Below are 26,486 nucleotides of genomic sequence, written 5' to 3'. Positions count from 1 at the left end.
TTAGGTGACCAAGCTTGTCCAGTCATCCACCACCAAGAAGAAGCAGAGTCACATAAATAAACGTGGCTTCTGAGGCCAAACACTGGGAGTTGAGATGCTACTCAGAGATGGCAGTGTAGGCTGGGGAGATGTTCCAAAAGATATCTGTCTCAGCTGTGTTTCCATTGTTTCTAGAGCTAAACAAACAAAACCACCAAACCTTCAGGGAGCTAGATGAGTTCCCTCAAGACATGGGAGCTCAAACGTCTTCAGCTCAAGAATGGGGGGAAGGTCCTCCCTCCTGAGAGGTCAGGCAGGGTCCTCAGGTCACATCAAGAAGCAGACACTCCAGTCCCCTACACTGTCCTTGTATCTTCTCCCCCTACCCGCCTCCAGGGGCCCCTTGAACAGTTTCCTTCCTTTCTGAGCTCCAGTGCAAAAGCAAAAAGCACAGAGGCTTCATGCAAATCAGTGGTGCAAATAGATGCCTAGGGACTCATAAACTCCAAGGCTTCATCAGTTAGACTCAGGCAAATCTGAATTCTCTTCTGGCTCAGAAGATCTGCTACCTTACAGAGCTGTCAGCAGGACTGAAGACAGGACGTGTGAATCTCTGAGCCTGGTGCCTGGCCCGTGATGGCTGCTGTATAACTTGAGGTGGTAGTGGTAGGAATGAAGGAAGAAGAGGAGGACTAAAAAGAAGGGAAAGAAAAGGAGAAAGAAAAGAGAAGAGAGGATGATGATGTGATGGCCCCAGCAATTGCCCTTAGCCAATCTGAAGACCTAACTCAGTATTCTAACCCCTCATTACACCAACTGTGGCCTAGATACCAGCAGCAGCATCATTGCCAGGGAGTTTGCTCGAAGTGTAGGATCTCAGGCCTCAGTGTCCACTTACTGAATCAGAATCTACCTTTGAACAAGACTCCCAGATGATTCCTCTGCGCCTGAAAGTTTCAGAAGCATGGCTCTAACCCACTGATTTTCCAATGTGGCCAATACTGGAATCGCTGTTGTTCAGTTGATGAGTCATGTCCAACGCTCTGTGATCTACAAAGAGTAGATCTCTGTGGACTACAGCATGGACAACATTGGAATTACCCGGGGAGTTTTCAAGACCTACACTTGGTCCCCATCTGCAGAAACTTGATGTGATAGTATTGGGTATGCCCTGGTTGATATGCTTTTTGAAAGCGCCCTGCAGGATTCTAAAAAAAAAGGGGGAGGGGGGAAGTGCTGAAGAGTTACTACTGCTCTGACCTGCTATATCAGTTAGGACTGCATTCAGTTACTTGTAAGAGCATCCTTGTTTGAAAAAAAAGAAATCCTGGATTCAGGCAGTCCAGAGCTGAGGTAATGGCTCCAGGAGGCAATCAAGGGCCCGGGCTCCTTCAAGCCTCCTAATCTCCCATCTTTAATGGGACTGCCGTCCTCAGAGTCTCAAGATATATTCTGTGCCTACAGGTATCTCGTCATCCCAGTCAGGGAGAAAAAGAGATGGGAGAGGGGATAAGGACAAAATGGGCATTGAAACACACAGATGACATCTACTCTTCTTTAACAAACTTTCTTGGAAGCTCCACCCAGCAAACTTTGGCTATAACTTCATTGGCCAGAACTGTTACATGGTCACACATAGCCCCAAGGGGGACTGGGAGGCTGTGTATTTTAAGCTGGACATAAACAAGAATTGCAATTCTGTTAGGAAGAAGGAAAGGGCGCGTGGCTGTCGCTCAAGTCCAGCCAGCCAGCCACACCTACCCAGGACATACCTCCTGGCCTCCAGTCTCTGCTCTGAGGGACCGTCCTGGCCTCCACCTGATCCATCCTCTTCTCTCAGTGTCTCTGGGGAGACTTTCTACCTATCAGAGACCAGCATCCCAGCACTGCTCTTCTGCTTGGGTCAGCACGCTCCCACCAGCTGTGAATTACCCTCAGACAGCTGCCATGGCACCAGGGGCTGATCTTCCAGAGGTCCTGCTGGCCCAGCTCCCATATGCAGAGACTGCGGCAAAGCAACATGGCTTTGATCTGACGTGGGGATGCTAGTGGCTGGGAGTGGTGAGGGAGGCAACCTCAGTTCCCATGGGAAGAGTGGTGAAGGCCTGCCTTACCTCACTCACGCAAATGAGCTAATCTTGTGAAAGTACTTTGTAAATTGCGAGGAGTAACATGACAGATTGAGATGATGACGGTCAGAGAGTTTGGGGGACCCCTGAAGGCTGAGCCCACCAACTCGCTCATCTCCCTCATTGCTGGGAAACAGCAAGAAGAGCCCTCCTCTCTACCCAAAGTGGCCAAGAACATGGGATATGAGGCTTCTGAGGCCACATAGGCTGCCGGGTAGCCCAGAGCTCCCAGCCCTCAACCCTTACCCAGGCAGTTCTGCCCTGGCACCCCCAAAGGAGGGGAACTGTCCAGGACTACACTTTACTCCAGCAAATTATTCTGTTTTCAGATGGCTTGGGATCAAAGCCATGTTGCTTTGCCGCAGTCTCTGCATATGGGAGCTGGGCCAGCAGGACCTCTGGAAACACTGCGGGGGGTGGGGTGGGGGGAAGGGTCTCAGGAGAGGCTGCAGGGCTTCTTGCCCACAGCGCAAGGTCACTGCGGAGCCCCATTCCCTCCGGTCTGGACGCTGGCCCCTCCCAAGCCCCTCTGCCTCTCTCCCACTGGCTCTGATCCATCGCCCATGGTGTGTCACAGCAGAGCCATGTGGGGCACGCTTAGATGAACATCATGGGCTTTAGCGTCCAGTCCCTGTGGCTGATTACCATTCAACCAGGGGAGAGCCACCTGCCCTAGGAGTGAGGTGCTCAACTGGACCTTTATGTCCACACTCTTCCTTGGAGAACAGAGACCAAGGTCTTGGCTCCACCCCCGAAGGGTCCCTGTGACACCAGCAAACTCATTCCTCCACTCAGGGCCCAAGTTAGCTCTAGCTGTCATTCTTCAATGTGGGATATTACACAGTTCCTAAGGTTTGTGGGTTTCATATTCAACGGTCATCACGAGATCTAGAATTGAACCTGCCTTCTGTTGCTACAACTCCCCACCCTTAGGCCTGCCCAGGTCCCCCCGAGTATCACCTTCTAGGCCCACCTGGCACAGCTGGGCTCCTCGGGGCGTCCCAGAGGCTGGTGGGAGCCTGCAGGTTCCAGCCGGTGCCCTGGTCCCAGGACTCCCTTCCTCTGAGGCCCCGCCTCCTCTCAGCAGATTTTAATGAGAACGGCTTCATTGACGAGGAGGACTTGCAGAGGATCATCCTCCGGCTGCTCAACAGTGACGACATGTCAGAAGACCTGCTGACCGACCTCACCAGCCATGTGTGTGCCCAGAGCTGCGGGGCGGGGGGGTGGGTCCAGCCACCACTGGAAGCCTCTTAATGGCGGGTGAATGAGGGGCTCTGGGGGATGCACACTTGCTAGAAACAACTACCCCCAGTTTCTGTCCTGCCTCCAGGATCATGCCTCCCTTCCTGGGTCCCCAGAGCAGTAGCCCAAGCGCCCCATCCAAGGGGCCCTCCCACCAACACTGCAGCCACTGCAGGCAGGTGGGCCAACAGCAGCGCAGCCTCAGATGGACACATCACAACGTCCCCTTGTCCACACTATAACAGCACCACACAATGCCCAGATGTCCTCAAGTGGCCGTCCAGAGGACACGAAGGCAGCCCTGGGCCCATCTGTCCTAAGACTATGAGAACTCTCTGGTCTGGATGGAAACTAGGAGCAAAGATAAAATCATGGGGGTGCCCAGCTGCATCCCACCCTGACTGTACATGTTGCAGAGCAGCGCCCCTGCCTGTGACTGGGGACAGGAGTGGGTGGGGGTGTAACCCTGTCCACCACCCCCAAGCCCGTTCTCACTGCCAAGTTTGTGCTGGAAACACCAAGAGGACTCTTGCCCACAATGAGATCAGCCCACAAGGTCCCAGACAGCAGTGCACACAACCTCATCTCTCTGCACCTCTGTGTCCTTGTCTGGGGCAGGACGGGGGTGGGAGTGCGGGCAGGGAGCAGAGAACCTGCCCCCAGGGGACTCTAGGGATGCTAAGCACCGGGCAGAGAGCCTGGCTTGTGGTAACACTCAGCATGTGGTCCCTGCCCCCGACCGCTGCACCCTCATCTCACTTTCTGATTCTCTACATTCTGGCTCCTTTTGCGCCCCTGTCCAGGTCCTGAATGAGTCGGATCTGGACAACGACAACATGCTGTCTTTCTCAGAGTTTGAACACGCAATGGCCAAATCTCCAGATTTCATGAAGTAAGGTGTTCCGGAGTAGGGGGATGCCCAGCCCAGTGGGTGGGACAGGAAGATCCCCGCCCCCAGTTTCCCTGAGCCAGCAGAGCACCTCAGTCTTCCCAATGAGGTCATGAGTTTCCAGGGCACTTTGCAGATTCTTTCAGAATCAGCAATCCTGGAACTTCTGAGAAATGAGGTAACCTGGAAAGAGACAGGGCGTGGGGTTTCAAAATGCAAAGGGGAGATTGCGGTTCAGGCATTGCAAGCGATGCGGATGGTCCAGACTTCAGGTACTGTCCCTCTCCAGCCAACGCAAAGTCTGCTGGGCTGCAGGACTGACCTGGGGAGTCGCCTTTGCCACTGTTAGTCCTGCTCCCCTCCCCCTACAACTTCCAGTGGCCACCTGGAGCTGGGGACTGGCACAGAACCCGGGTGGGGGCGGGGCAGACAGTGAATATGCCCGTGATGGAGCTCAGAGAACTCAGGTAAAAAGGGGCCGTAAGGGTCGTATCTGGTCCAGACTCTTCTGGACAATTGGCCATCTCCATATTGGCTGTGTTTAAGAGTTTCATTTGCGTCCCTCCGGTTGTAGGAAGTACACCACCACTGAGGGCAGCCCATGGCACGAGGACCAGCCTGTTAGGGCAGTCTTCTCGCGCTGAATTCCATGTTTGCCTGCGTCTGCTGTTCCTGCACCCTGTTCTGCCCTTGGTCCTCAGCCTAGGTGACAGCAAGGACAAATGCCCATTCAAAATGGTTTAACCAATCAAAAATGAACAAAACCAGCTAGACCTCATGGAGCGCCCAGTTGGGAGCCCGGAGTCTCTGCCTCTGTCCTCAGAAGCTCTGGTCTTTGCTTTATATGCAACCAGAAATCTCTGCTTTGCTAGGCATGAGACCAAATGTGGCTTTCGCACAGCAGTCAAGTTTATAGCTCTTTGGTTCCCAGTGACCCTCAGTGAATGTTCCTTGGCTCTGACTGAATTCCCCAAGAATCTGATTGGCCAGTCCAGGCAGGTGTCCGGCCCTCTTCCAATCACTTGGCTGGAGGAGATGGCCCTCCCTTCCAATATGGCTGCTCAGGGGCTCTTTTAGAGAAAGACGGTCCACACTTGGACCACCCCACTTGATCCTCTTCTTCTATAACAGCCCGGCACACAACTGAGGCTGGAATCCTGTCTGCCTTGAGTGTTTTCTTTGAATCACTCCCCTTTCTTTCCACTGGCTCCAGCACCACAAGGTTGTGACAGCCTTAGCATTCTGGAGCTGCTCAAAGAAGCTTTAAAGAAGGCTTTGGGGTGGCTTGGATTGCTGCAAGCTGACCATCGCTCAGACAAAGGGACACAAGAGGTGTGAACCCAGGAAGTAGAGGGGGCTTTGCAACTTCAGGCTTGAGGTGGCTAATGGAATTCCTTCTTTCAGCTCCTTTCGGATTCATTTCTGGGGATGTTGACATGAACACAAATACCTGCTCTCGTGGCCTTGAAGGGGACTTGGAATTCAACCCTCTGCAGGCACTAGAGGAAATCTGACTAGAAGAATGACTTTGTCCCCATCCCTCCCTCACTTCTAGAATATTGTTTATTCAATAAAGCAAAATTAAAGCCTTTCCCCTTTCTCATCAGTTCATCATATTTTGAACTGAACTGAACATTATATTTTGAGTGCAAGGTCATATAGAAGTAACTTTTATTAAGGATTGCTCATTCCAGGGCTTAAGTTTGCCAGTGTCTGAGATGTGCCAAGACTGAGATTGGCCAGTCTTTTTGAGGCCAACCCATGTCACAGCAGGGACCAAGCCAAAGCAGATGAGATTCACCAGGAAAATATACACCTTTCCCTTGCTCCCACGGGGCCTCCCTTCAGCATCCTTCTTGCATCTCGGGTACAGGCTGTACAGAGCTATGCGCTAAGCAGTCTTTCCAATTAGTGCCTGGCTTCCCAAGACATCTTGGCCCCACTTGACACCCCTGCACCCTTGGGACGTGACAGTATGTGACCAGAAATCAGGGTTTATTTGCTTTGCCACTCAGCCAAACCCTTGAATTAATGTGGCCACCACAGGGACTCTTTGGAGCCCAGTTGGTTTGGGACACAGGAGAAGCCCCTTAGAGGGTCCATAAAAGCTGTCAGACGCCTACCTGATGGGCTTTTTTCTTGTTTTTTCTTGTTTACCCTCTCTTCAGGGAGGAGGTGTCTAAAGACTGGCTTACAGGGGAAGGGCTGTGCTCACCTTCCCATGAACCTGAACCTGCTGTGGTAGCCTTGTCTTTTGGGGAAATAAGAACCCACTTCACTCATGCAGGGGAAATAAGAGCCCTTTCTTAATGGAGTTCCTTGATCAGATCCAGGAGAGGCTGGGATTGGCGTGCACCTGAGGCATGGGTAAACACCTGGCCCGAGGTGCCTATCCTAGATCCCGTCTCTAAAGGAGCTCTTGTGACCTCTCCTGCAGACAGGAGGCCACCTAGGAGGTGGGGGTGGGAAGCAGCCCCCTCCACAACCTGAGCCTCCCCAGCCATCTCAGAATGTGCACCAGGAGCCCAGTGTCCACTCTGGGCTAGGGGCTCCTGACACACAGCGATACCTTGAGGACTGACTTGGCCTTGGGTCCCTTCCCCTCCGTCACTTCTAGATACAGTCCCGGGGTGATGTCAAAGCAGCCTGTCCCTGCCAGTCAGGGCAGGAGGGAGAAAGTGGTTTCTTCCTTCAGACACCACAGGGCCCTCCGGGATCTGTGTCACCCCTGCCCCTCAGCCCCCACTTGGACCACAAGTGAAGAGTGTAGGGGGAATGCCAGCAACTGGGAGTCTGAAAGGTCTGGGTTCAAATCTGGCTGTGCCACTTCCCAGCTGCATGAGTTTGGGCAGCTCTCACCACCTCTGAGCCCCAGGGTCTTACCAGTGAAGTAGGGACAACAACCCCCTCTCTCACAGGCTGTCATGTGAATGAAAAGAGGCTGGGCCAGGGCTCAAATGGGATTTCCTTAGCATCTGACACCAGTGTGAGTGGTCCAGGACCACTACACCCTCATTCTCAGTCATGGCCTAACGGGACCCTTGATTATCCCAGTGGGAGCAGACGGGAGGGCTCACTCTGCCTGAGTGCCTTGGGACCCCTGCAGTCCTCCAGGGAGAGGTGGGTGGGCCCAGCAGGGGGCTGACATTGCTTTCTGTTGGTGCTGACACCTGGGGTGAGCATCCCACAGGTCCCTCAGACCCCATGCTGTGTGACCCTCAGGCACTGTCCAGCTGAGGCCAAGTGCTCCTGGGGCTCAGAAGGGGAGAGCATGGGATGGTCGTAGCTAAAGATTTTATTCCAGAAAGCCAACCTTGTCAGGGCCGTGGCTCTCAGGCGTCACGCTCTGAATTCAAAGTAGCAGTCCCGCCTCTGCCGCTCCTGTGGGGAGACCCTCTTCCCCGACGGGAATGTCTGGTAGGTCCTCAGGTTCTCAGGGGCCACTCTTAATAGATGCCACTTCTCCTTCGGGCTCAGAGGAGGCCTGTGGGGTGAGGGTGGAGCCAGTGTTATGCAGTGAGCCAGGCCACCAGGGTGAAAAAGGCCCATTTTCCAGCCCATGATGCTGGCTCTGCTGGCTGCTGGTCAGCTTAGCATCTGGTAAGTCACCCTGCACTAGAGATCAGAAGGACTGGTGTTTGTACAGAAGCTCAGTGGTTAAGAGCAAGGGCATGGGTGTCAGGAAGCTGGGATGGATTCCAGCCCAGTTCCTGCTAGAAGTGTACACATGTAGGATGGACTGATGTTGGTACCTCCCTCCTAACTTTGCTTTGAGGAGTAAATGAAATAATGCATGCAAAGCACTAATAGAATGCCGAACAAGGAGCGAACACTCAACACGCGTTCTAAGAACGCGCTGCAGCTGCTGGTGATGACGGCGATGGTTATGATAGTGGTGGCAGTGGTGATGGCAATGGTGGTGAAGATGATGATAATGGTGATGGTGGCGATGATGGCAATGGTGATGGTGATGATGGTGATGAAGATGATAGTGATAAATAGAGATGATGACGGTGGCGATAGTGATGAAAATGACAGTAGCAATGAACCTCAGGGAAGGCCAGGGATGTTCCCCAGGCCACAGAGATGATCAGAGTAAAGGCTGAGTGTAACCAATGACCCTCTTACTCCCAAACACCTCATTGGTGCTCTGTGTTAGACATGAAGCCGTCAGCAGCAGCACGGGCTGTCAGGCAGTTGGAGAAGGGACAGAGCTAGGGCATCCTGGGGTCCCTCAGCTGTAGGAGATGTAGATACTGTCTGGTGAGGTCTCAAGAGGAGACTTGTCCCCAGGCGAGGCCCCACAATGTCTCCAGGGATGGACTGACTCAGAGCCACCCCAAGGTGGTGAGATGGCCAATCTAGAATCTTAGCATTGGTGTTGGGAGATCTGGGTTCTCTCCAGTTCTACCTCCTACTAGACTTGCCATCTGTTCAAGTCCCTGAAGCCATTACTAAGTCAGTTTCCCTATTTAGAAAATGGGTCCATCTGTCCCACAGAGAGGAATCTGTGCATGCTAAGCTGCTTCAGTCATGTCCGACTCTGTGCGACCCCATGGACTGTAGTCCACCAGGCCCCTCTGTCCATGGGATTCTCCAGGCAAGAATATGGAAGTGGGTTGCCATTTCCTCCTCCAAGGGATCTTCCCAATCCAGGGATCAAACTGGTGTCTCACGTCTTCTGCATTGGCAAGTGGGTTCTTTACCGCTAGTGCCATCTGGGAAGAATCTATAGGTGATGTTAAATTGTATCTTCAAAAACCATTAAACTCTATGGAAAGGGTTGCTGCTTTATCAGTAAACAACAATGGCAAGACTCGGGGCTCCTGGGGCAAGCAAAGGTCAGCATGGAGTTGGAAACCCAAGATCTGTCCACTAACCTTCCGATGCCCCCTACTCCATAGGACACCTCACGGCACAGACTTCAGACCTCCCTGCCTGGGCGTCAGGAGGGAGATCAAGGAAACCACCTGGGTTATCTCACAGGGCAGAGCTGGCCTTCCCTGGGAAAAGAAGCTCTCCCAATTAAAAAACGTGAGATACTTTCATATTTCTTAGATAGACTGCTGGGCTTTGGAAAAATATGGTTGAGTTCCTAGGAGTACGTTTCCTCTGAGTCTACACCAGGGCTGGAGATACAGTCCCTGTTTAGTGTAGTACTCTGTAGGTCCACCAGAGGGCAGCAGCTCCTTGCTGCACGGAGTGGCTGCGCCAGCGTTTGGACCAGTGTAGCTCCAAGGCTGCCATGGCAGACTCAGGCCAACAAAGACGAGGCGGTTTGCCGCCAAATTCCCCGCGCATCTGACCAGGCAGATGATCTTCCTGACTCTGCCCATTCAGATTCCTGGCCTCCCCTCCTGAGGCTCACCCGCTAGCTCTGTTCACCTGTCACCCTGTGTGCTGCAGGAGTTAAGAGTCTTAACTCGTTTCTCAGTCTGGGGGCCTGCAGGCCTGGCAAGAGCCGGCGCCCTGTAGACAGGAGCTGGTGAATGCGCGGAGGAGGGGAGGGAAGGCACTCACAGGTCGGTGGGGATGGGGTGCCGGTCCGACTCCCTCACGGGCAGCACGAAGTAGGGGACCCGGTGCACCAAGCCTGTCTTGTCTTGATAGTGCTCCCGATGCCGCTGCGCCATCTACAGCCCAACCAAGGAAGAGAGGACCGGTCGTTAGTGCGCGGGAGTGAACGCGGGCGCCTGCTCCCTGCCTGGCTGTACCTGGGCAGGGGGTTGGGTCGTCTCCCCTCATGCCTCCAGAGAAGAGTCCCCAGCTGGGTGCCCTCCTGAGCCCCAGCTCCTTGTCTGACTCCTGGCGATAATGATACACCCCATGCCAGCTGTGCTGGTCGAGTCAATGAGGCAGGGGACAGCAGAGGTGAGGTATGTGAGGCCTCGGTCAATAGGTGGCCCAGGTAAGCTACATGCGTGCGTGCGTGCGTGCGTGCGTGCGTGTGTGTGTGTGCGTGTCCGGCTCTTTGTGACCCCATGGACTGTAGCCCACCAGGCTCCTCTGTCCATGGGATTTCCCAGGCCAGTGTACTGGAGTGGGTTGCCAGAGTGGAGTGTCTCCCTTTCCCTCCCTCCCAGACAGGCTGTGCTTTGTGAGCCAAGACAGTGGTAAAGGCCTTCCCCGGGCCTCACAGCACGGTTCCACAGCACCTCAGAGTCTGACCCCATCAACCCGGCCATGTCTCCTGGGGAAGCCTTCTCATGCCGTTCTCCACCCTGGGGACCAGGAGGCATCCGGGTCCCTGAAATCAGGCTAGGAGCGATGTTTGCAAGGATGCTGAGGGGCCATGAGGTTTCCAAGACCACAGCAGAGAGGGATCCCTGGCCTCCCCGAGGTGGGCGAGTGTCTGTGAGCCTGTGGCCCTTTGGGACCAGGTCTGGGGGAGCAGGATAAGGACAAGATGGGGGAATGGGCAGACCCTGCCTCTCTTTCCCCAAGGGCAGGGGGGTCTGAAGTCAACTTGGTGCGTTCGTATGTCCTAAGTCACTTCAGTCGGTGTCCGACTCTTTGTGACCCTATGGACAATAGCCCGCCAGGCTCCTCTGTCCATGGGATTCTCCAGGCAAGAATACTGGAGTGGGTTGCCATGCCCTCCTCCAGGGGATCTTCCCCACCCAGGGATCAAACCTGCATCTCTTATGTCTCCTGCACTGGCAGGCGCTTCTTTACCTCTAGCACCGCCTGGCCCAGGCTCATCCTCAAAGGGCCTGTGGAGTAGGAGTTGGTGTGGTGGGCACGGGGATCTGGTGTACTGTGAAGAGTAGACTTGGGGCTGGAGCCTGGCTGGGGCTCTGCAGTCCTCAATGTACAAGATTCATACTGGGGATGAACCTTAGGCTTTTGCTCAGAAAGGAAGTAAGTGAGGGCCCAGGGGGAGAGGCGACGACTGGGGGGAAGTGATGGCGGAAACATCCGAAAGGCCCCCAGCTCTCACAGCAGCAGGGGAGCAGGGGATGAGCCACTGGAGCCCCCAGAGTGGGGAGGTCAGATTTGGTGGGGGGGAGTCGGAGAAGCAGAGCACTGAGACCCTCCACGCTCCCCAACCAAACTCACCAGGTTCCCTGCTGGCTCAGGGACTCTGCAAAAGCTGAGGCGCTCTGGAGGCTGAGAGTCTCCCCGGGCCACCAGCCGTCACTCCCTTCCCATGGCAAAGGAGAGGGAATGTGGGGGGAGTGGGGAGGGGGTGGCCGGAGCCCAGCCAGGACCACCCACCTGGTAGAAGTGCAAGAGCTCGGCCCAGCGGCTGCTATCCAGGTTGAAGCGGGTGTAGCTGGGGGTGTGCAGCCAGCGGTCCCGGGTAAGGGTGCGGTCCCTCAGCACTTGGGTGGGGTTCGGGGAGAAGATGGTCGGGAAGTGGCCGCCTCTGCTGAACGTAGTGGAGCTCCTCCCCAGGGCTGCGTTGCGCTGGTCCTGGAAGTACTTGAGGGTGGTAGTGCCATAGGAGGAGCCGAAGGAGGAGGCCACGCCAGGAACGTGGCCTTTGTACCTGAGAGAGCAGGGCAGGGGGGCGGTGGAGGGTTCCAGGCTAGTTCCTTAAAGACTGGGGGCGAGGTCAGTGGGTCCCGCTGGTCACCTCCTGGTCTCGAGAGGCTTCCTAAGGTGCCCGCCCAGCTCAGGCCTCAGGGCAAGGACACATGAGAGAGATGCTTGGCCTCTACCTCCCCGCAGAGATCTCTCCAGACCAGAGGTTCACAGCGGGGCCAGGACACCCGGGTCCAGTCCTGACCCTCTCAGCGAGGCTGTAGGCAAATCGCTTCTCCTTGATGGGCCTCCACTGATGGAGGGGTTGACCTGAAGCTGTGGAGGCTGCCTGCACCTCTGAAAAGATAGTGCTAAGCCATGTCTGGCTCTTGCGATCCCATGAACTGTAGCCTGCCAGGCTCCTCTGTCCATGGGATTCTCCAGGCAAGAATACTGGAGTGGGTTGCCATTTCCTTCTCCATGGTTCCGAGGTTATGGCTGAAGGGGCAGGGGTCCAGGTAGCCAGGGCTCCAGCCTTCCAGCCTGCCTCCCAGCACCTCAGCCTCACACAGCACCATCCACTCGGCCTGGAGAGCTTGCCCAGCTTCTGGAGCTCCGTCACCTTCTATGACCAAGGGGGCCAGTGGAAGGGACAGGAGGAGGCAAGAAGAGCCCCCTGGGGACACAGAGCAGAGCAGAACAGACCCAGCACGCTCAAGAGCCCTGGTTAAGCGAGACTCACAGAGAGCATGGAGACTCGTTTGGGGAGAGGGTGAGGAGAGTCAGTGACATCAGAGAGCATGGGAATCAGATTTGGGGCAAGGATATCAAGAGGTCAAAGCCTCCTCCCCGTCAGCACAGCTCGCCCAACACCCCCGCGCCGCCCTCACCCTCAGAAACCTGGCCCTGTCCCCCTCCCGCCCGGTTCTGCCGTTGGAGTCACTCTCGCAGAAACGCTGATGGCCTTTCTGCAGCGCTGGACACCGTGGGCCGCTCTCTTCTTGAAACATCATTTTTGGTTTTTATTATACTGCTCTCTTGTTTGGTGTTGGTTTTCATAAACCTCTCTGTCCTTCTCATCATGTCCCTCCTCTGTCCACTTCCTCTGGGGTCTTCCTGGCCGCCCTCCCCCTGCCGAGTCCTCCTGGCGATGGCTCCCATGTCCTGGTCTTAACCCTCACCGGTGTGTGGAGGACCCCTGGTCTACATCTCCAGCCCAGAAGCTCCCCCCAGGCTTCAGACTCCTGTGTACAACTGCACACTCCACATCTCCCTGGGATGTCCCCCAGCCCTTACTTCCCACCTTCACCTTCCCCAACACTCTAGTCCCACCTCAGTGAACAGCACCCTGCAGATGTCCAAGACCAAACAAGCCTCCGTCTCCCCCAGTTTCATCCCTCACATCCAATCAGCTGCTGAGCCCTGCAGCTCCAATACCCCCACCTGAGCTCAGGCTACCTCGCCTTTCACCTGGACTTCAGCAGGAACAGCTTCCCTGCTCTCCTGTCCGCTCTCATACCTCCAGCCCATTTCCCACACTTCAGCCAGACTGAGCTTCCTGAAGTCAAGTCCTTAGCATGGCATGGGAGGCTGTCAGTGGCCTGACCCTTGCCTTCCTCTCCCTCTCATCAGCCACCCTACACACTGGTTGTAGAAAGCACTGCAGTTCCAAGGTGGAATTACTCTCCCCACTCCCTCCCCCTTTTCCTCTCACTCTCCCCACCACCAGGGTCTTGCCCTGTGCCTCCTGCCACCAGGAATGACCAGCCTGCCCGTCATCCCCATATCCCCCTGCTCTTTGCCTCCAGTGCTGAGGTCCTTTAAGTCTTGTTCAAATGTCAGTTCTTTGAAGAAGCCTTTTCCTTGTCGCCTCTCCCAGGTGGGTCTAGGTGGTCGACGTGGGTCCTGCTCCCTGTTCCCTCTGTGACCTAAACCCCTCTCACCCTGTCCTGCTGTTGTCTGCTTACTTCTCGTCTTCCTGCTAGACCATGAGCTTCTCGAGGGTGGGGTCTGATTCCATCTTACTCATGTTTTATCCCCAGTTTTCAGAACCAGGTCAGGCACATGGTCTGGGCAGGAGATGTCTATTGAACAAACAAGGTGAGTAGCTGACATCCCAACAGAGCCAATGATGTTGGACCTACAGACACCGAAGGCCAGGGGCCATGCTCCAAGGCCCTCTGGCGCGTCTCCTGGGATCATTTCACTGCAACACTCCGAGTCTTACTTCCTCTCAGTTGAGCTCACTCCCCACGATGAAAACATTCACAGGGACGCCCTGGAAGTATGGGGAGGCTGCCAGGCCACTGCTACATCGAGGGCTTCTCCATTTCAGAAGCTCATCCTGCACCGGAGGCCAACGCACGGTGAGACCTTTGAAGTCGTGCTTCAGTGTGACCTCTGAGAGCTGCCCTGGGCCTCAGTCTTCTCAGTAGGAGGATAGGTGTTAGCTTAGAGTTAGACAGAAATGCATGATTTCATCGTTGGGTGAATGGAGAGAAAGTTAAGCATGGAGATTACTGACACACCTTCCAATTGGCTTTCCACTGTAGGCATTATAGGAGTCCTTCCAGGTTCCTGGTCCTATCCACCCTCTGTGGCTCTACTTTCCTGGGGTCCTGCAGCATCTGAGGATGTCCAGGGCCAGAGCAGGGAGCAATGGAGGTGCTGAACCAGAAGCGGAGGGGAGACACCCCCACTGAACTTGGGCCTTTCTCCAGCCTCATCTCTCTTGTCCCTTGGTTTCTCTCTGCCCTGGGGTCCTAAGCCTCTCCCTCCTGCCGCAGCACCCTTCCTGCTGGCCCCACCTGAGTTCCCTGCTGGCAGCCATGTCTCTGGCCCTGAGAAGATGGTGGGGTGGCTGAGTGCTTGTGAGCCTGTGGGGTCACCTTGGCCACTTCCAGAATGGAGTCCTCCTCTTGGCCCATGGCCTTCCCCTCCTGGGTCTGGAGCACCCCCTCCTGCCTCACCAAGGCCTCCTTCTTCCAATCCATCCCTCCCTGTCTCTCTCGGCCTCTGTCCATCCTCCCAGTCACCTGAGATCTCTCCTCCTTCCTGAGCATCTTCCCTTCTGCCTACAAACATGCAAAGCTTTGCCTAGACTGCAAAACCCTACACTTGGCCTTGCTGTTCTCTAGAGCCCTTTCTCTTCCTTCATTTCCAAATCTCTCCTGGGAATGCTCTGTACTTGTTGCCTTCATTTCTTCCGTGCTCATGCTTTTGTTGACCTCCCTCAGCCTGACTTCTAACCCCATCATTCACATATGAGCTTATACTTCTTCATTAAGGTCATAGAAGATCATCCACTGGGAAGATGCGTAACCTGAAGGTTCTTTGTTTTGAGTATGAAATGTAATAAAAATATCAGTTCAATCATCAAGAAGCCAAAGGCAAGCAGTGGGGAGATGCTTCTTCCTTCATCCCGAGGAGTTCTTTGTGTAGAGGGAGCCCTTCTATGTTAGAAGTGGAGGGGCATCTCCCTGGTGAAGGCCAGGGAGAGTGAAGCCCACTCTCCTTCCCCACTTTGCTTGGAAGCAAGGAAGCCCACCCTGCTCCTCCACGCCCTGTTTTGGGGGATGCACTCTGCCCTTGCCCTGCCATCTCATTTGAGGGTTCAATGTCAGCCCCATTGCCTAATGCCAGCCTCCCTCGTTCATCTTCTTTCCCAGGTGGTTCAGAATGCAGCAGATGAGAGAGGTGATGTCACCCACCAGTTGTTGCCAAACCCCAACACAGAGAAAATAAAGCAACAGAATGAAAATGAACACCCGTCTACAGCGTTCTGCAGAGAAGAGAGCGTGACCCGAGAATGAGGAACTGGCCAGCCCTCCAGGTGGAAAGGCAGCTGCGTGGAAGAACTCCGGAAATAGAGCACCCAATGCTCTTCCTAAGACAGTGTTCAGTGATGAAATCCTGCCAATCAGCGATGATTCAAAAGAAAAAAAAAAAACACTCAGGAATGTAGAACCTCTGTTAGAATGACTGGTAGTTACTTCTCATCTATTTAAGGGCAGAACTAGGAATAGCTACTAGGTGAAGGCTGGTTGCAGAAAAGAATGTAAATGTTATAAAACCTGTCAAAGGAAAAAAATAATTTGAGTAAAAAAAATTGAGGGGTGGGTGGAAGGGAGATGGGAATGCACTTAGGATTTTTAAAGCGCAGTCAACCCATGGCATCCAAAATTGAAACACGCTGGTAAAAATAACATAATTACTCTAACCCCGTAATGGGTTTTATTCTCTCTCCCTCTCCTGTTCTCTCTGTTAGAGGGAACTTTTAGAAACAAATATCTCTTGCGATGAATTAGCATTTATCTAAAGTCTGTCCTCCCATTTTACTTCAGTATCTTTCTCTTCAGTTGAGTTTGAGTTAGGTTACATTTCATGCTTTTCATTTTAAAATAGTAAATATGGTATGTTCATCTTTTTATAAAACTGTTGTCTATCTTTCTACCCATTGTCCACACACCCATCCATTTAGCCTTTTTATCTACATAAAAAGAAACCTAAAATGAAGGTCGGGTTAATCCTCGGTGTTTGGGTTTGGGGTGATTTGTGAGTTCTTCTTTACTTGAACAGGTAATATTTTTTGAGTGAGTCAGACGGCATTAAGAGTTACTCATGCAGCTCAATATCGAAACAACAAGCAACCCAATCAAAAAATGAGAAGACCTAATGGCCATTTCTCCAAAGAAGACAAACGGATGGTCAACACGCACATGAAAAGATGTTTAACGTCACTGTCAGAGAAGTGCAAATAAAAAATGAAACGAGGCACCAGCTCACACCAGTCAGAGTGGCCAGCATCAAGAAATCTACGGATAACAAGTGCTGAGAGGGTGTGGAGGAAAGGGAACCCTCTCACCCTGTTGGTCGCAGTGTGAATGGATACAGCCACTATGGAGAATGGTATGGAGGTTCCTTTAAAAACTAAAACTGGAACTGTGATATGACCCAGCAATTCCACTACTGGGCATATGCCTTGAGGAAACCATAATGCAAAAAGACATATGCACCCCAATGTCTGTCTCAGTACTATTGATAACAGCCAGGACATGGAAGCAAGCTAATGGTGGGTCGACGATGAGCGGATAAAGAAGATATGGTGCATGTATACAGTGGCATGTTACTCAGTCATAGGAAGGAATGAGAGTGGGTCATTTTGTGGAGATGTGGATGGACTTAGAGTCTGTTATACAGAATGAAGTCAGGAAGACAAAAACAAATATATATTAACACATATATGTGGAATCTAATAAAAAGTGGTACAGATGAACCTGTTCGCAGGGCAGGAATAGAGATGCAGATGTAGCAAATAGATTTATGATCATGGGGAGGGGAGAAGGGAGGGGTGGGATGAATTGGGAGATTGGGACTGGCATATATCCATGTGTGAAATAGACAGCTAGTGGGAAGGTGCTGTGTAGCGCAGGGAGCTCAGCTCAGCGATCTGTGACGACCTAGAGAGGAGGGATGGGCCGTGGGGTAGGAGGTTGGTTCAAGAGGGAGGGGATATACGTATACTTATGTGAGAGTTGGACTATGAAGAAGGCTGAGCACCGAAGAATTGATGCTTTTGAACTGTGGTGTTGGAGAAGACTCTTGAGAGTGCCTTGGACTGCCAGAAGATCCAACCGGTCATTCTGAAGGAGATCAACCCTGGGATTTCTTTGGAAGGAATGATGCTAAAGCTGAAACTCCAGTACTTTGGCCACCTCCTGCGAAGAGTTGACTCATTGGAAAAGACTCTGATGCTGGGAGGGATTGGGGGCAGGAGGAGAAGGGGACGACCGAGGATGAGATGGCTGGATGGCATCACTGACTCGATGGATGTGAGTCTGAGTGAACTCCAGGAGTTGGTGATGGACAGGGAGGCCTGGCGTGCTGCGATTCATGGGGTCGCAAAGAGTCGGACACGACTGAGTGACTGAACTGAACTGATAGCTGATTCACTTTGTTGTACAGCAGCAACTAACACAACATTATAAAGTAATTATACTCCAATTAAAAAAAAAAGAGTTGCTTTATCAGGAAGCCACTGTGTGCTGGTGAGATGCTAGGCGTTGAAAATGAGAAGCCTGCATCCCTCAGCCCGCCTTCCTCACTCCTACTCCTCACTCAGTGTTTATTGATTCCTGGAGTGGATGTGTGTGCGTAGGGGTGGTCAAGGATCCAGTGCTATTAAACATGAGGAGGGAAGGCCCGTTCCCGTGGGCGGGGGGTGTTGTATGGGAGGAGAGCTGGTGGAGCTCCATGAAGGGGTCTCCATCGGCGGGAGCTTTGCAGGAAACCTCAGCAGAGGGGAGGATAGACCTGGGTCAGCCGCTCTTCCCCTGCTCTTCTACTAGGCGCTGGTCTTGCCTCAGAGTCCTTTTCTCTCTTCAGGGACCCACTCCCTCCGGGAGAGCTCGTTCACATTAGACATCCAACACCAAGGACACCCAGATCCGTGTCTCCAGCTCCGATCTTTCTTCTGGCCACAGATCCACACATCCAGGTGTCCACCGAGGGCTTGCCCAGGGCATCAGACTCAGCAGGACCAAAACTAGCCTACTGTTCCTCCTGGCTGTCCTTGTCTTGGTTAACACCACCTCCATCTACAGAATCCCCCAGAAACCAGGCCTCACCCTACTAACCGCCACATCGGGCCTCTCTGCCAGTCCTGCTTCTGCCCTCTCCTTAGGGATTTCCCACGGCCCTACTCCCTCCCAGGGCTACAAGCCTCCTCTTTGCTTAACTGGGCAGCCTCGGATCTTGTAGCAATTCCCCTAGACCAGCAGTCCCCAAACTTTCTGGCATCAGGTACTAGTTTTATGGAAGACAACTTTTCCACAGACAGTTGTGCGTGTGTGTGTGTGTGTGTATCACCTCCACCTCAGATCATCAAGCATTAGATCCTGGAGATTGGAGACCCTTGCCCTAGACCAAGGCTCACCCCCTGCAGCCTGTCGTCCACACTGATGATAGAGTGATCCTTCATCATCAGATCCCCACGGTGTACCCCTCTTCTCACTTTCCCAGAGGTGCCCTATGCCCTGGACACGTCACTTACATCCCTTGCATGCTCTCCAAGCTTTCACACAGATTTCTCCACCTGGAAGGCTGCATCCCTGCCCAACCAGGGGGCTCTCACCCTCACTCACAGAGCCAGGCTCCCTGTTGCCTTCCCCGACCACCCGCCTACCCAGCATCTCTGCCCCACAGTAGGATTATGACCCTTCATCCAGCTGGAGATCTGCATTAGCTCATCTCCTCTGCTAATGTGAGTTCTCCTTTACCCCAGAAACTTACAGTGCCCCTGATCCATGACAAGTGCTCAATAAATGTTTGCTGTGAGAGGCATAAGTCCAGAAGCTGGGGGAACTGTGTCCTGGAACATCGGGCTCCCATATGCCAAGGGCACACAGGCACGGAGCATCCCACCCCCAGAGGCGGGTGTGCATCTCAAAGAAAGGAGCTTTAGAAAGGTGACGTGTCTTCGTGATTCTTCTCTCTGCCATACTCCTCCTCTGCTCCCTGCTCTCCCACCTTCTCTGAATGCCAAGATATTTGCATTCCAATAGAAGAGAAGCCTTCTCCTCCGCAGAACCTCCTAAGGTTCTGCCTGGATTCTGGATTCAATTCAGCTCCTGCTGTTCTGGGTGGGGTGTATGAGGTGTGCCCATGCATGTGTGTGTGTGTGTGCACGCACACATGTGCAGGCATACGCACACAGTCATATTTATTTAGCTCTCAGGGGGCACACCTTGACCAGGTCTATGTGCCCATTCTCTTGCGTTTGTGAGCCACAAGCATGATCGCCCAGTTCCACGGTAGAGCTCCATTTTTGTGGAGTGTATGGTGGGCCAAGGTGGAAAGAACAGAAGGGAATGGTATGTTTCACAACTGGGCATCGGATGGTCCCTACAGCACTCTCGCACCTCCTCCTCCTCTGTCCCTGCCCCTCACCTGCCTGCACACCACATAAGCTTGGAGATGGTGCTCAGCCTGGTCCACAGCAAAGGTCCACTGTGGTTACTATGTGCACAGAGAGCCATCCCTCCCTCCCTCTTAATAGCACTGCTTAGCCCCACAGCTAACATTCAAATTAATTACCGTGCACCATCAGGGATCCCATGAGCAGCTTATTAACTAATTAACTTGCTACTGTTCAGCATGTCCTCATTCCATGAGCACCCTCTTCCCCACACACTTCCTGCTGAGTATGATTTTGATCAGATCCCTCCCCTGGGCAACAACTTTCACAGTTCCCTATCACCTGGGAAATGAAGAACAAACTGGGCCAGGTGCACAAGGCCCTCCTGGACATGGGCCCTGTGAGAGGTCTTTCCAGTCCAATCATCCACTTCCTTGACACACTGTGACCAAGCAGGACCCTATGGGGCTTTCCTAGGACACAATCGCCCCCCCCGCTCCCTGATCCCCCAATCATGTCCTCTGCCTGCTCTTGTCTGTAGAAAAACTGTAGCTTCCTAGGCCTTTCCCGAATTCAAAAGAAGAAATTTCATCAGAGATGTGAGAAAATGCAGAAAGAAAGGGAAACGGTCAGGCAAGACAAAAATAATACTAGTTCGGTCATTAAACAAAGTCAAGCACCTCTCGTTCCTCCTCAAGGACTATAGATAATATTCTAAGCTATGTCCTGTGAGCTGTGGTGCAGATACTGAAACACCCACCAGGCGGAAGAAGTCAGTTGCATGCTGCCCACAAGTGCGTAGACCCCAGAATGGTTGGAACCAGAAGGTTGATGATGCTGACTTCTGATTACCTCACCACCAACCAATCAGAAGGATGCCCACAAGCTAATCAGGCACCCCACAACCCTCCTCTCTCACCCTGTCCTTAAAAGCCTTTCCCTGGAAACCTTCAGTGAGTTGGGGGCTTTTGAGCACGAGCTACCTGGACTCCTTGCTTGGTGCCCTGAAATAAACTTGGCACTTCCCTTCACCACAACCCAGGTCAGTAGGTTACCTTTACTGGGCACAGGCGAGCAGACATAAGTTAGGTTCAGCAACAGCTTTGCCACTCCAGGCAAATAGGCCATTTTTTGCTTTCAAAGCATATCCTGCTGGTAACTCCAGTTCATGCCTTTCCTCAGGGCATCCCCTCCATCCAGAAGATGCTTCCTCCTCTCCCCAGATTCTGATCTTATCCATCCTTCAAGGTACTTTCATATATCCCCCTTCCAATCAAGCCTCTTCTGACCCACCCACAGCCCATGCCCATCCCCACTATTGAACTGTCTCTGTTCTTCGTGCCTCTCTTATGTCTCAGCCCACATTCTGCTGTGCTGTAAACATCTGTGCCCTGGTAAATTCTTCCTTTCTGAATTGCAAACTCCACGGGGACAGAGGGCTGCACTACTCATACCTGCGTCCCTATATTCCTGATACTCAGTAGGTACTCTGGAAATAATTGCTGAATTGATTACCAGCTACCAGAGGCTCAAAAAAAGACTTTGATAGGGTCACAACTTCTGCGGCTGAGGCAGTCCATGTCCTTGCACAATTGGCGCCGCGAAGGTCCCCACAACCTAAGCAGCTGCATCACATTCACGCTCAACCCTCACTGGGGCAGAGCTGCCACAGGCAAAAAAAAGCCTTGCGTCTATGTACGCAGGGTTGCTTTGGTCATGTTCACCTCTTTGTGACCCTGTAGACTGTGGCCTGCCAAGCTTCTCCGTCAGTGGGCTTCTCCAGGCAAGAATACTGGAGTGGGTTGCCATACCCTTCTAGAGCACTGTATTTCCTGCTGCCCTAGCCGCCAACTCCCCTGTGTAAGCTGCCAGAGCCCCTGCGATCCAAGGAGCTACACCATCTCCACATCTGGCCCTCACTGGGGCAGACCCAAGTCCTCCAGGGCAGCCGCAGCAGCAAACCCCAGTGGACAACCCACATGCAAAGGTGGAAATAAAACCATAATTGAAACGGCAGTGTGGCTAAGGAAGAAGACTCAAAACCTTCCCACCAGCTCTACAAGCTACAGATTAAATCCACATGATCAACTAGGCAGACTCTGTCTATGGAATATAAAAGGACATTGAGAGCTCCCACAAAAGAAAACACACTAGTTCTGATAGCTGTGGACATTAAAGGCAAGAACACACAGGAGCAGGACCAAATTAGAGTCTGAGCTTTCCTGACAGCAGGTCCAGAGACCAGCGCAGTGTTGGAGGGCATCCTAGGGAGATAAGGTGGACTGTGACTCCCAGAGAGGGAAAGGATGCTGACAGCAGAGGCTCAAGACAAACATTTATTATTCTTGTGCTTTGACTTGTTCTGTAGTTTATTTTGGATTTTTTTCTTTTTTTTTTTCCTTTTTTTTCACTTTTATGTAGTTGTCAATTTATTAGCACTATGAAATCTAATTAAGCTTTTGAGCTTTTTTTTCAATCACACTTTTTATTGCTGTTATAAACTTCTGCCTCTACATTGTCCTTTTGCAGTTCTGTGGAGTTTTCCTTTTCCTTCTTCTTTTTTTTTCTCTTTTTTTAATTTTTAATTTTTTAAACCTATTAAGATTTTTCTACATTTATTCCTTTGTTTGCTTTTCCTACTTTTCTTTTCCCCTTGCAGTTCCTCTTTAATATTTACTGAATTGAACTGACAAATGGGAGCACATTTCTAAGGGCTGGTGACTTTTCTGGAGAGAGGGAGAGTCCCTGTTACAAAGCCTGGGTCTCCAGGGACCCCCATCTCCTGTTTTTTAGAAAGGCTCCCAGTCCCTCAGGGCTGTGTGAGTGGCATCAGGTACCCATTGGGGCACATGCATCTCCTACATCCAACCTGGTTCTCCTCCACAGGAGATGGCCTGTGTTTTGTGCCCAGGGATGTGTTTGGACTGGGAGATGGGTGAGGTGTTGGGGGAGGCAGAGAGAGCCTGGATCTGCCCTAGAAGCAGGAAGCACAGAGTCAATGTTCTCCCTGGAAAAGCCTTACAACCTCAGGGACTCTGACCCAAGAGATGGGACAGAGGCCAAACAATGGCACAATATCTGTGTGCTGATAGTGTGCTGGTCCACTAAGGGACCAGATGGAGCATCCTAGTCTGAAGACCAGCATCCTATTCCCCTCAGTACCTAGAATCAGGCCTTGAATGCTGTAGGAATCTGATGATAACTGCTAACAGCTGTGGACAGCAGGGTGTTGATATCACAGAGACCTGGCTGGTGAACTTGATGAATGACCTTGGGCAATTTCTCATCTGGGTTGTTGTGAAGATTCAAAAACACAAAAGTTTGTAAAAAGCCCAGCTCAATGCCTAGCACATAGTAGGTGCTTATACATGGGAGTTTACAGTGCTGCTACAGGGTATCAGCGGCCTGGTGGCAGCCCAGCTCTTCCATCACCAGCCTGAGGCTCAGGCATGTCCCCCCTGCCCAGACCTTAGTGACTATATCTGGAATGGGAGGTGGGAAGGCTGGACTACCTGATTTCTGAGGTCCTTAATATTTGTCAATATTCTCTGCCTCTATGAATAAAACTGGTAAGGGGGATGATTTGAGTGTCAGAAGAGACTAGTTGCTCTTAAAATCCTGTGATTAATCTTTGAAAAGGCATACAAAAATAATAATTACCCAAGTGTGGCGAGAAATCTTGGATTCTTTCATTAATAAAATCGCCAATGAGGTAGCATTCAGACATATAAGACAACTCAATCCATTCCTTGTTGATGAGAATCTTTAGGGTGAATACATCCCTCCCAGAAAGATCCAGCTGAGAAAGGTAGCACATATAGGCTCAGCTGCTCATGCTTGGAGCCTTATTTATGATTCACTTGTTACCACAATTTCTAGATCAATCACAGGACAGGGCACTCAAGGGAACTGCAGACAAGTGGTATGGATAGAGAAGCATCCTAGGATTGCTTCTGAAACATGCAGCTTTCCTCCCTGCAGTCCCAGACAGACTAGGGGAGCTCTGGGGGAGGGTTAGGTTCCAACAGAGACTGCGGTGGGCTTAAGGAAAAAAACATGTCAATGTATAAAATCAAATTTCATGCTAAACACCCAGAATATGCTGTAAACACCACTATCCAAGGCTGCAAAGACGGTTTTGAACTAAACCTTATGTATTCACACCAGACTGAAACCCATCCAGGGCAACCTCCCTCCCCTCATTTGTTTGTCTTAACCCAACATCAGGCCCATCCCAAGCACTCAACATGTCTTTATCAAGGGAATGCCCCAATGATTGAAAGGATTAATAGGAAAATCCTTATTCACCTTTTCTAAGACACCAGGCTTGACTTCAGAAAACAACTGTGACCTGGCAAATCAGCTTTGCCAGATGGGAGCCAAAGCAGCTTTTGAGTTCCCCAAGAGCCAGGAAAAGCCCTGTCCACAAAGGGGCTGGCTTAAAGCTACAGCACCTGCCCCTAGTCACTGCACCACCTCTGTGCACAGAAATGACTTTAACATCACAGCTCCTCCATGTCCTGCTTATTCTGCTTCAAGACAATCCAAATGTCATATAAAATAAGCAGTGGGACCTCTTCATGATTTTGTGGTCTATTTAGTTTGCAGAAGAAAGCCTATGTTTTTTCATCCACACGGAGTTAGTGACTGCAAAACTCTCAAGACATTAATTTCATTCATCCATTCAGATGGGATGTGCAGACACAGGGCAGGTGGATTCTCAGAACCCAGCCCCCATCCTCAGTGCCCATGTCGACTGGTAGGAGAGAGAAGACCGTCTCACACCTTGGAAGGGAAGGTCGGAAGTGGAAATCTCACTTTGAAAGAAAGGACCAAACAATGGAAGCGAACAGTCAGACTTGCACCTTCGAGGTTTGGAGTGTGAAAACATCCTGAGCAAGGAAAGGTAGGTTCGGCCCTGCATCCGACAATGCTAAAGGCCTAAAGGCCGGGAAGCTTTCAAAGGCGGCATTCTTCGAGGATTAAGTGAGATCAGCGGGAGAACCCACGACGCGTCCGGATTCTTTCATCTCTGCTTCCGGGTGCGCACCCGCAGGCATCCTGGATGCCTGCACTGTGCTGAGGGACAAAGAGCTCACTTCCTTCCCCAGGACACCTCATCCTCTTGTTTCTGCCCAGCAGAAACACCATCCCCTCCAAACACCAGCCCCACACGCTATCTTCCCCTCCTCTCCATGAGCCGGACCCCATCCACTGTTATCCCGGGCAGGCGGTATGGTGCCTACTAGGTAAGGACTTCCCACTGAAGGGTAACTGGAGAGCCCCTGCCGCCCCCAGACACTGCATGGTTTGAGAGTGCAAGCCCCTGAGGAGACCACCCCACCAAGTGAAAGCTTGGCCCAACCTGGTTCCTTCAACTTCACACTCCGCGGGGATGGAGTTTCGAGGCGGGAGGAGGGTTTTGTGGAGGGAGCAGAGGAGGGACTGCCCCCAGGGACTCAGACCCCCAGCCCCACCCCAGGTTCAGGCGCGGCTGGCGCGCGGCGGTCTTACCCGGGCATGAGGCCGGGGGGCACGTAGGCGGCATTGAACTCTGTCAGTAGGGTGCCCGCGCTGCGAGAGGCCATGATGCGGGCGGCGAGCGCGCGGCGAGCCGGGGCGCTCCGGCCCCGCGGTCAACAGCACCGGTCACCCGGCAACCGTGCGCCTAGCAACGCCAGTGTGGGGCATGCGTGTCCGGGGGCCCCGCACCCCTCTCGCCGTCCCCTTCTTGGAGTAGCCGGTGGGACGCGCCCACAAGATGTCCCCCTATCTCCAAGAGCTCTCTTGTGTGACCCCAGCAAATCGTCGCTCCCACCCAAGCCTCCGTTTTCTCATCCTTGAATGGGCGCATCTTGCGGCTTCACTGCCGGCCCAGATACTCGCTCCGATGCCAGTGCCGGATGCAGGTGGAAATGGCGCACAAAGCCGCAGCAGCAGTGCTGCTCAGCCCAGCGCCCCAGTGGCCATGGGGACCCCAAGAGAAGTCGCATCCCAAGGTTGCCGGCTGCGCCTCAGTTCCATGGGGCCTTCCAGAGGGGGCTTCAGGCATGTGTTCTCCTTGACATGTTTGCCCAGGACTCTCTGTAATTTAATGTGTGTGTGTGTGTGTGTGTGTGTGTGTGTGTGTACACGTGCGCGCGCGCACACACACAAACGTGCGTCAGAGTGAGCGACGTGTTTCTCCTTAATCTCTTCTTTCTCCCTGGGAACCTCCATCTCCTCCTCTCTTTCCTCTCAAACTACCTCACAAGCGTGGTTTATAGGGGCAAAGCCAATCGTGAAAAGGTCCAGAGTGCGATTCATATTTGCCCCATCTCTGCAGTTCAGTCCCTCCTGTGAATCCAGGGTTGGGCCTTGCCCCAGAGAGCAAAGCTTCAGAAGGCTGGGGTGAGGTTTCTCTGTTACAGCATCTGCTCCCCAGCCCGTGACTTTGGTGCCCTCACATCTGGATTTCTCCAGTGACCCTCACACAGCCCTGGGCCACATGTAGGGCAAGGCAGGGGCCCTTAGGTCTTTAGTTGGGGGTGGTGGTGCTGAGTGTGATGACAGACAGCCTTGAAGGCGCCGGGCTCTTTGCATCTCACCCCCAATCTGCTCCCCAGCTCCCCCTGCAGCAGGCCGGGAGTCAACAGAGAGTCTGTGGTTCTGCAGTTTAGCGTCGTCCAGCACAATCTCACTTCATCCGTCAGATGAGAGGTGTTACCTTCATAGTTCGACTCTGTCCATGGCAGCTGATGAAAACGTCAGCTTCCAGAATCCTCAGAAGGCCTTCTGGGACCAATGACAATGGAACTGGGGGCCCCAGGCTTCCAAGAGGTGCAAAAGCAGGAAACCTGGGGCCCAGGGAGAAAAAGGAGCT

General features: G+C 52.8%; 2 protein-coding genes across 3 annotated transcripts in view; one reads left to right on the top strand and one right to left on the bottom strand.

Annotated features, from left to right (window-relative positions):
* CIB4 (calcium and integrin binding family member 4) overlaps positions 1-5,833 on the top strand; it is a 67,370-nt gene extending 61,537 nt beyond the window's left edge. For both annotated transcript variants that reach the window (XM_069580267.1, XM_069580268.1), the window contains 3 exons: positions 3,196-3,305; positions 4,157-4,245; positions 5,647-5,833. In XM_069580267.1, coding sequence (XP_069436368.1) covers positions 3,196-3,305; positions 4,157-4,245; positions 5,647-5,677 — 230 coding nt within the window. In that variant the 3' untranslated portion in view covers positions 5,678-5,833. The remainder of the gene's footprint in view (positions 1-3,195; positions 3,306-4,156; positions 4,246-5,646) is intronic.
* Positions 5,834-7,549: 1,716 nt separating this feature from the next.
* Positions 7,550-25,212, bottom strand: CIMIP2C (ciliary microtubule inner protein 2C). Its single transcript, XM_069580266.1, has 4 exons — positions 25,139-25,212; positions 11,461-11,734; positions 9,763-9,875; positions 7,550-7,726 (listed from the first exon to the last, which is right to left on the bottom strand). The coding sequence occupies exons 1-4, from the start codon at positions 25,210-25,212 to the stop codon at positions 7,582-7,584; spliced, it is 606 nt and encodes a 201-aa protein (XP_069436367.1). The 3' UTR covers positions 7,550-7,581.
* Positions 25,213-26,486: the final 1,274 nt, after the last annotated feature.

This window comes from Ovis canadensis, chromosome 3, assembly GCF_042477335.2.
Source record: "Ovis canadensis isolate MfBH-ARS-UI-01 breed Bighorn chromosome 3, ARS-UI_OviCan_v2, whole genome shotgun sequence".
Classification (NCBI taxonomy): domain Eukaryota; kingdom Metazoa; phylum Chordata; class Mammalia; order Artiodactyla; family Bovidae; genus Ovis; species Ovis canadensis.
Note: the sequence above shows the minus strand (reverse complement) of the source record. Positions and strands in the feature narration are given on the sequence as shown.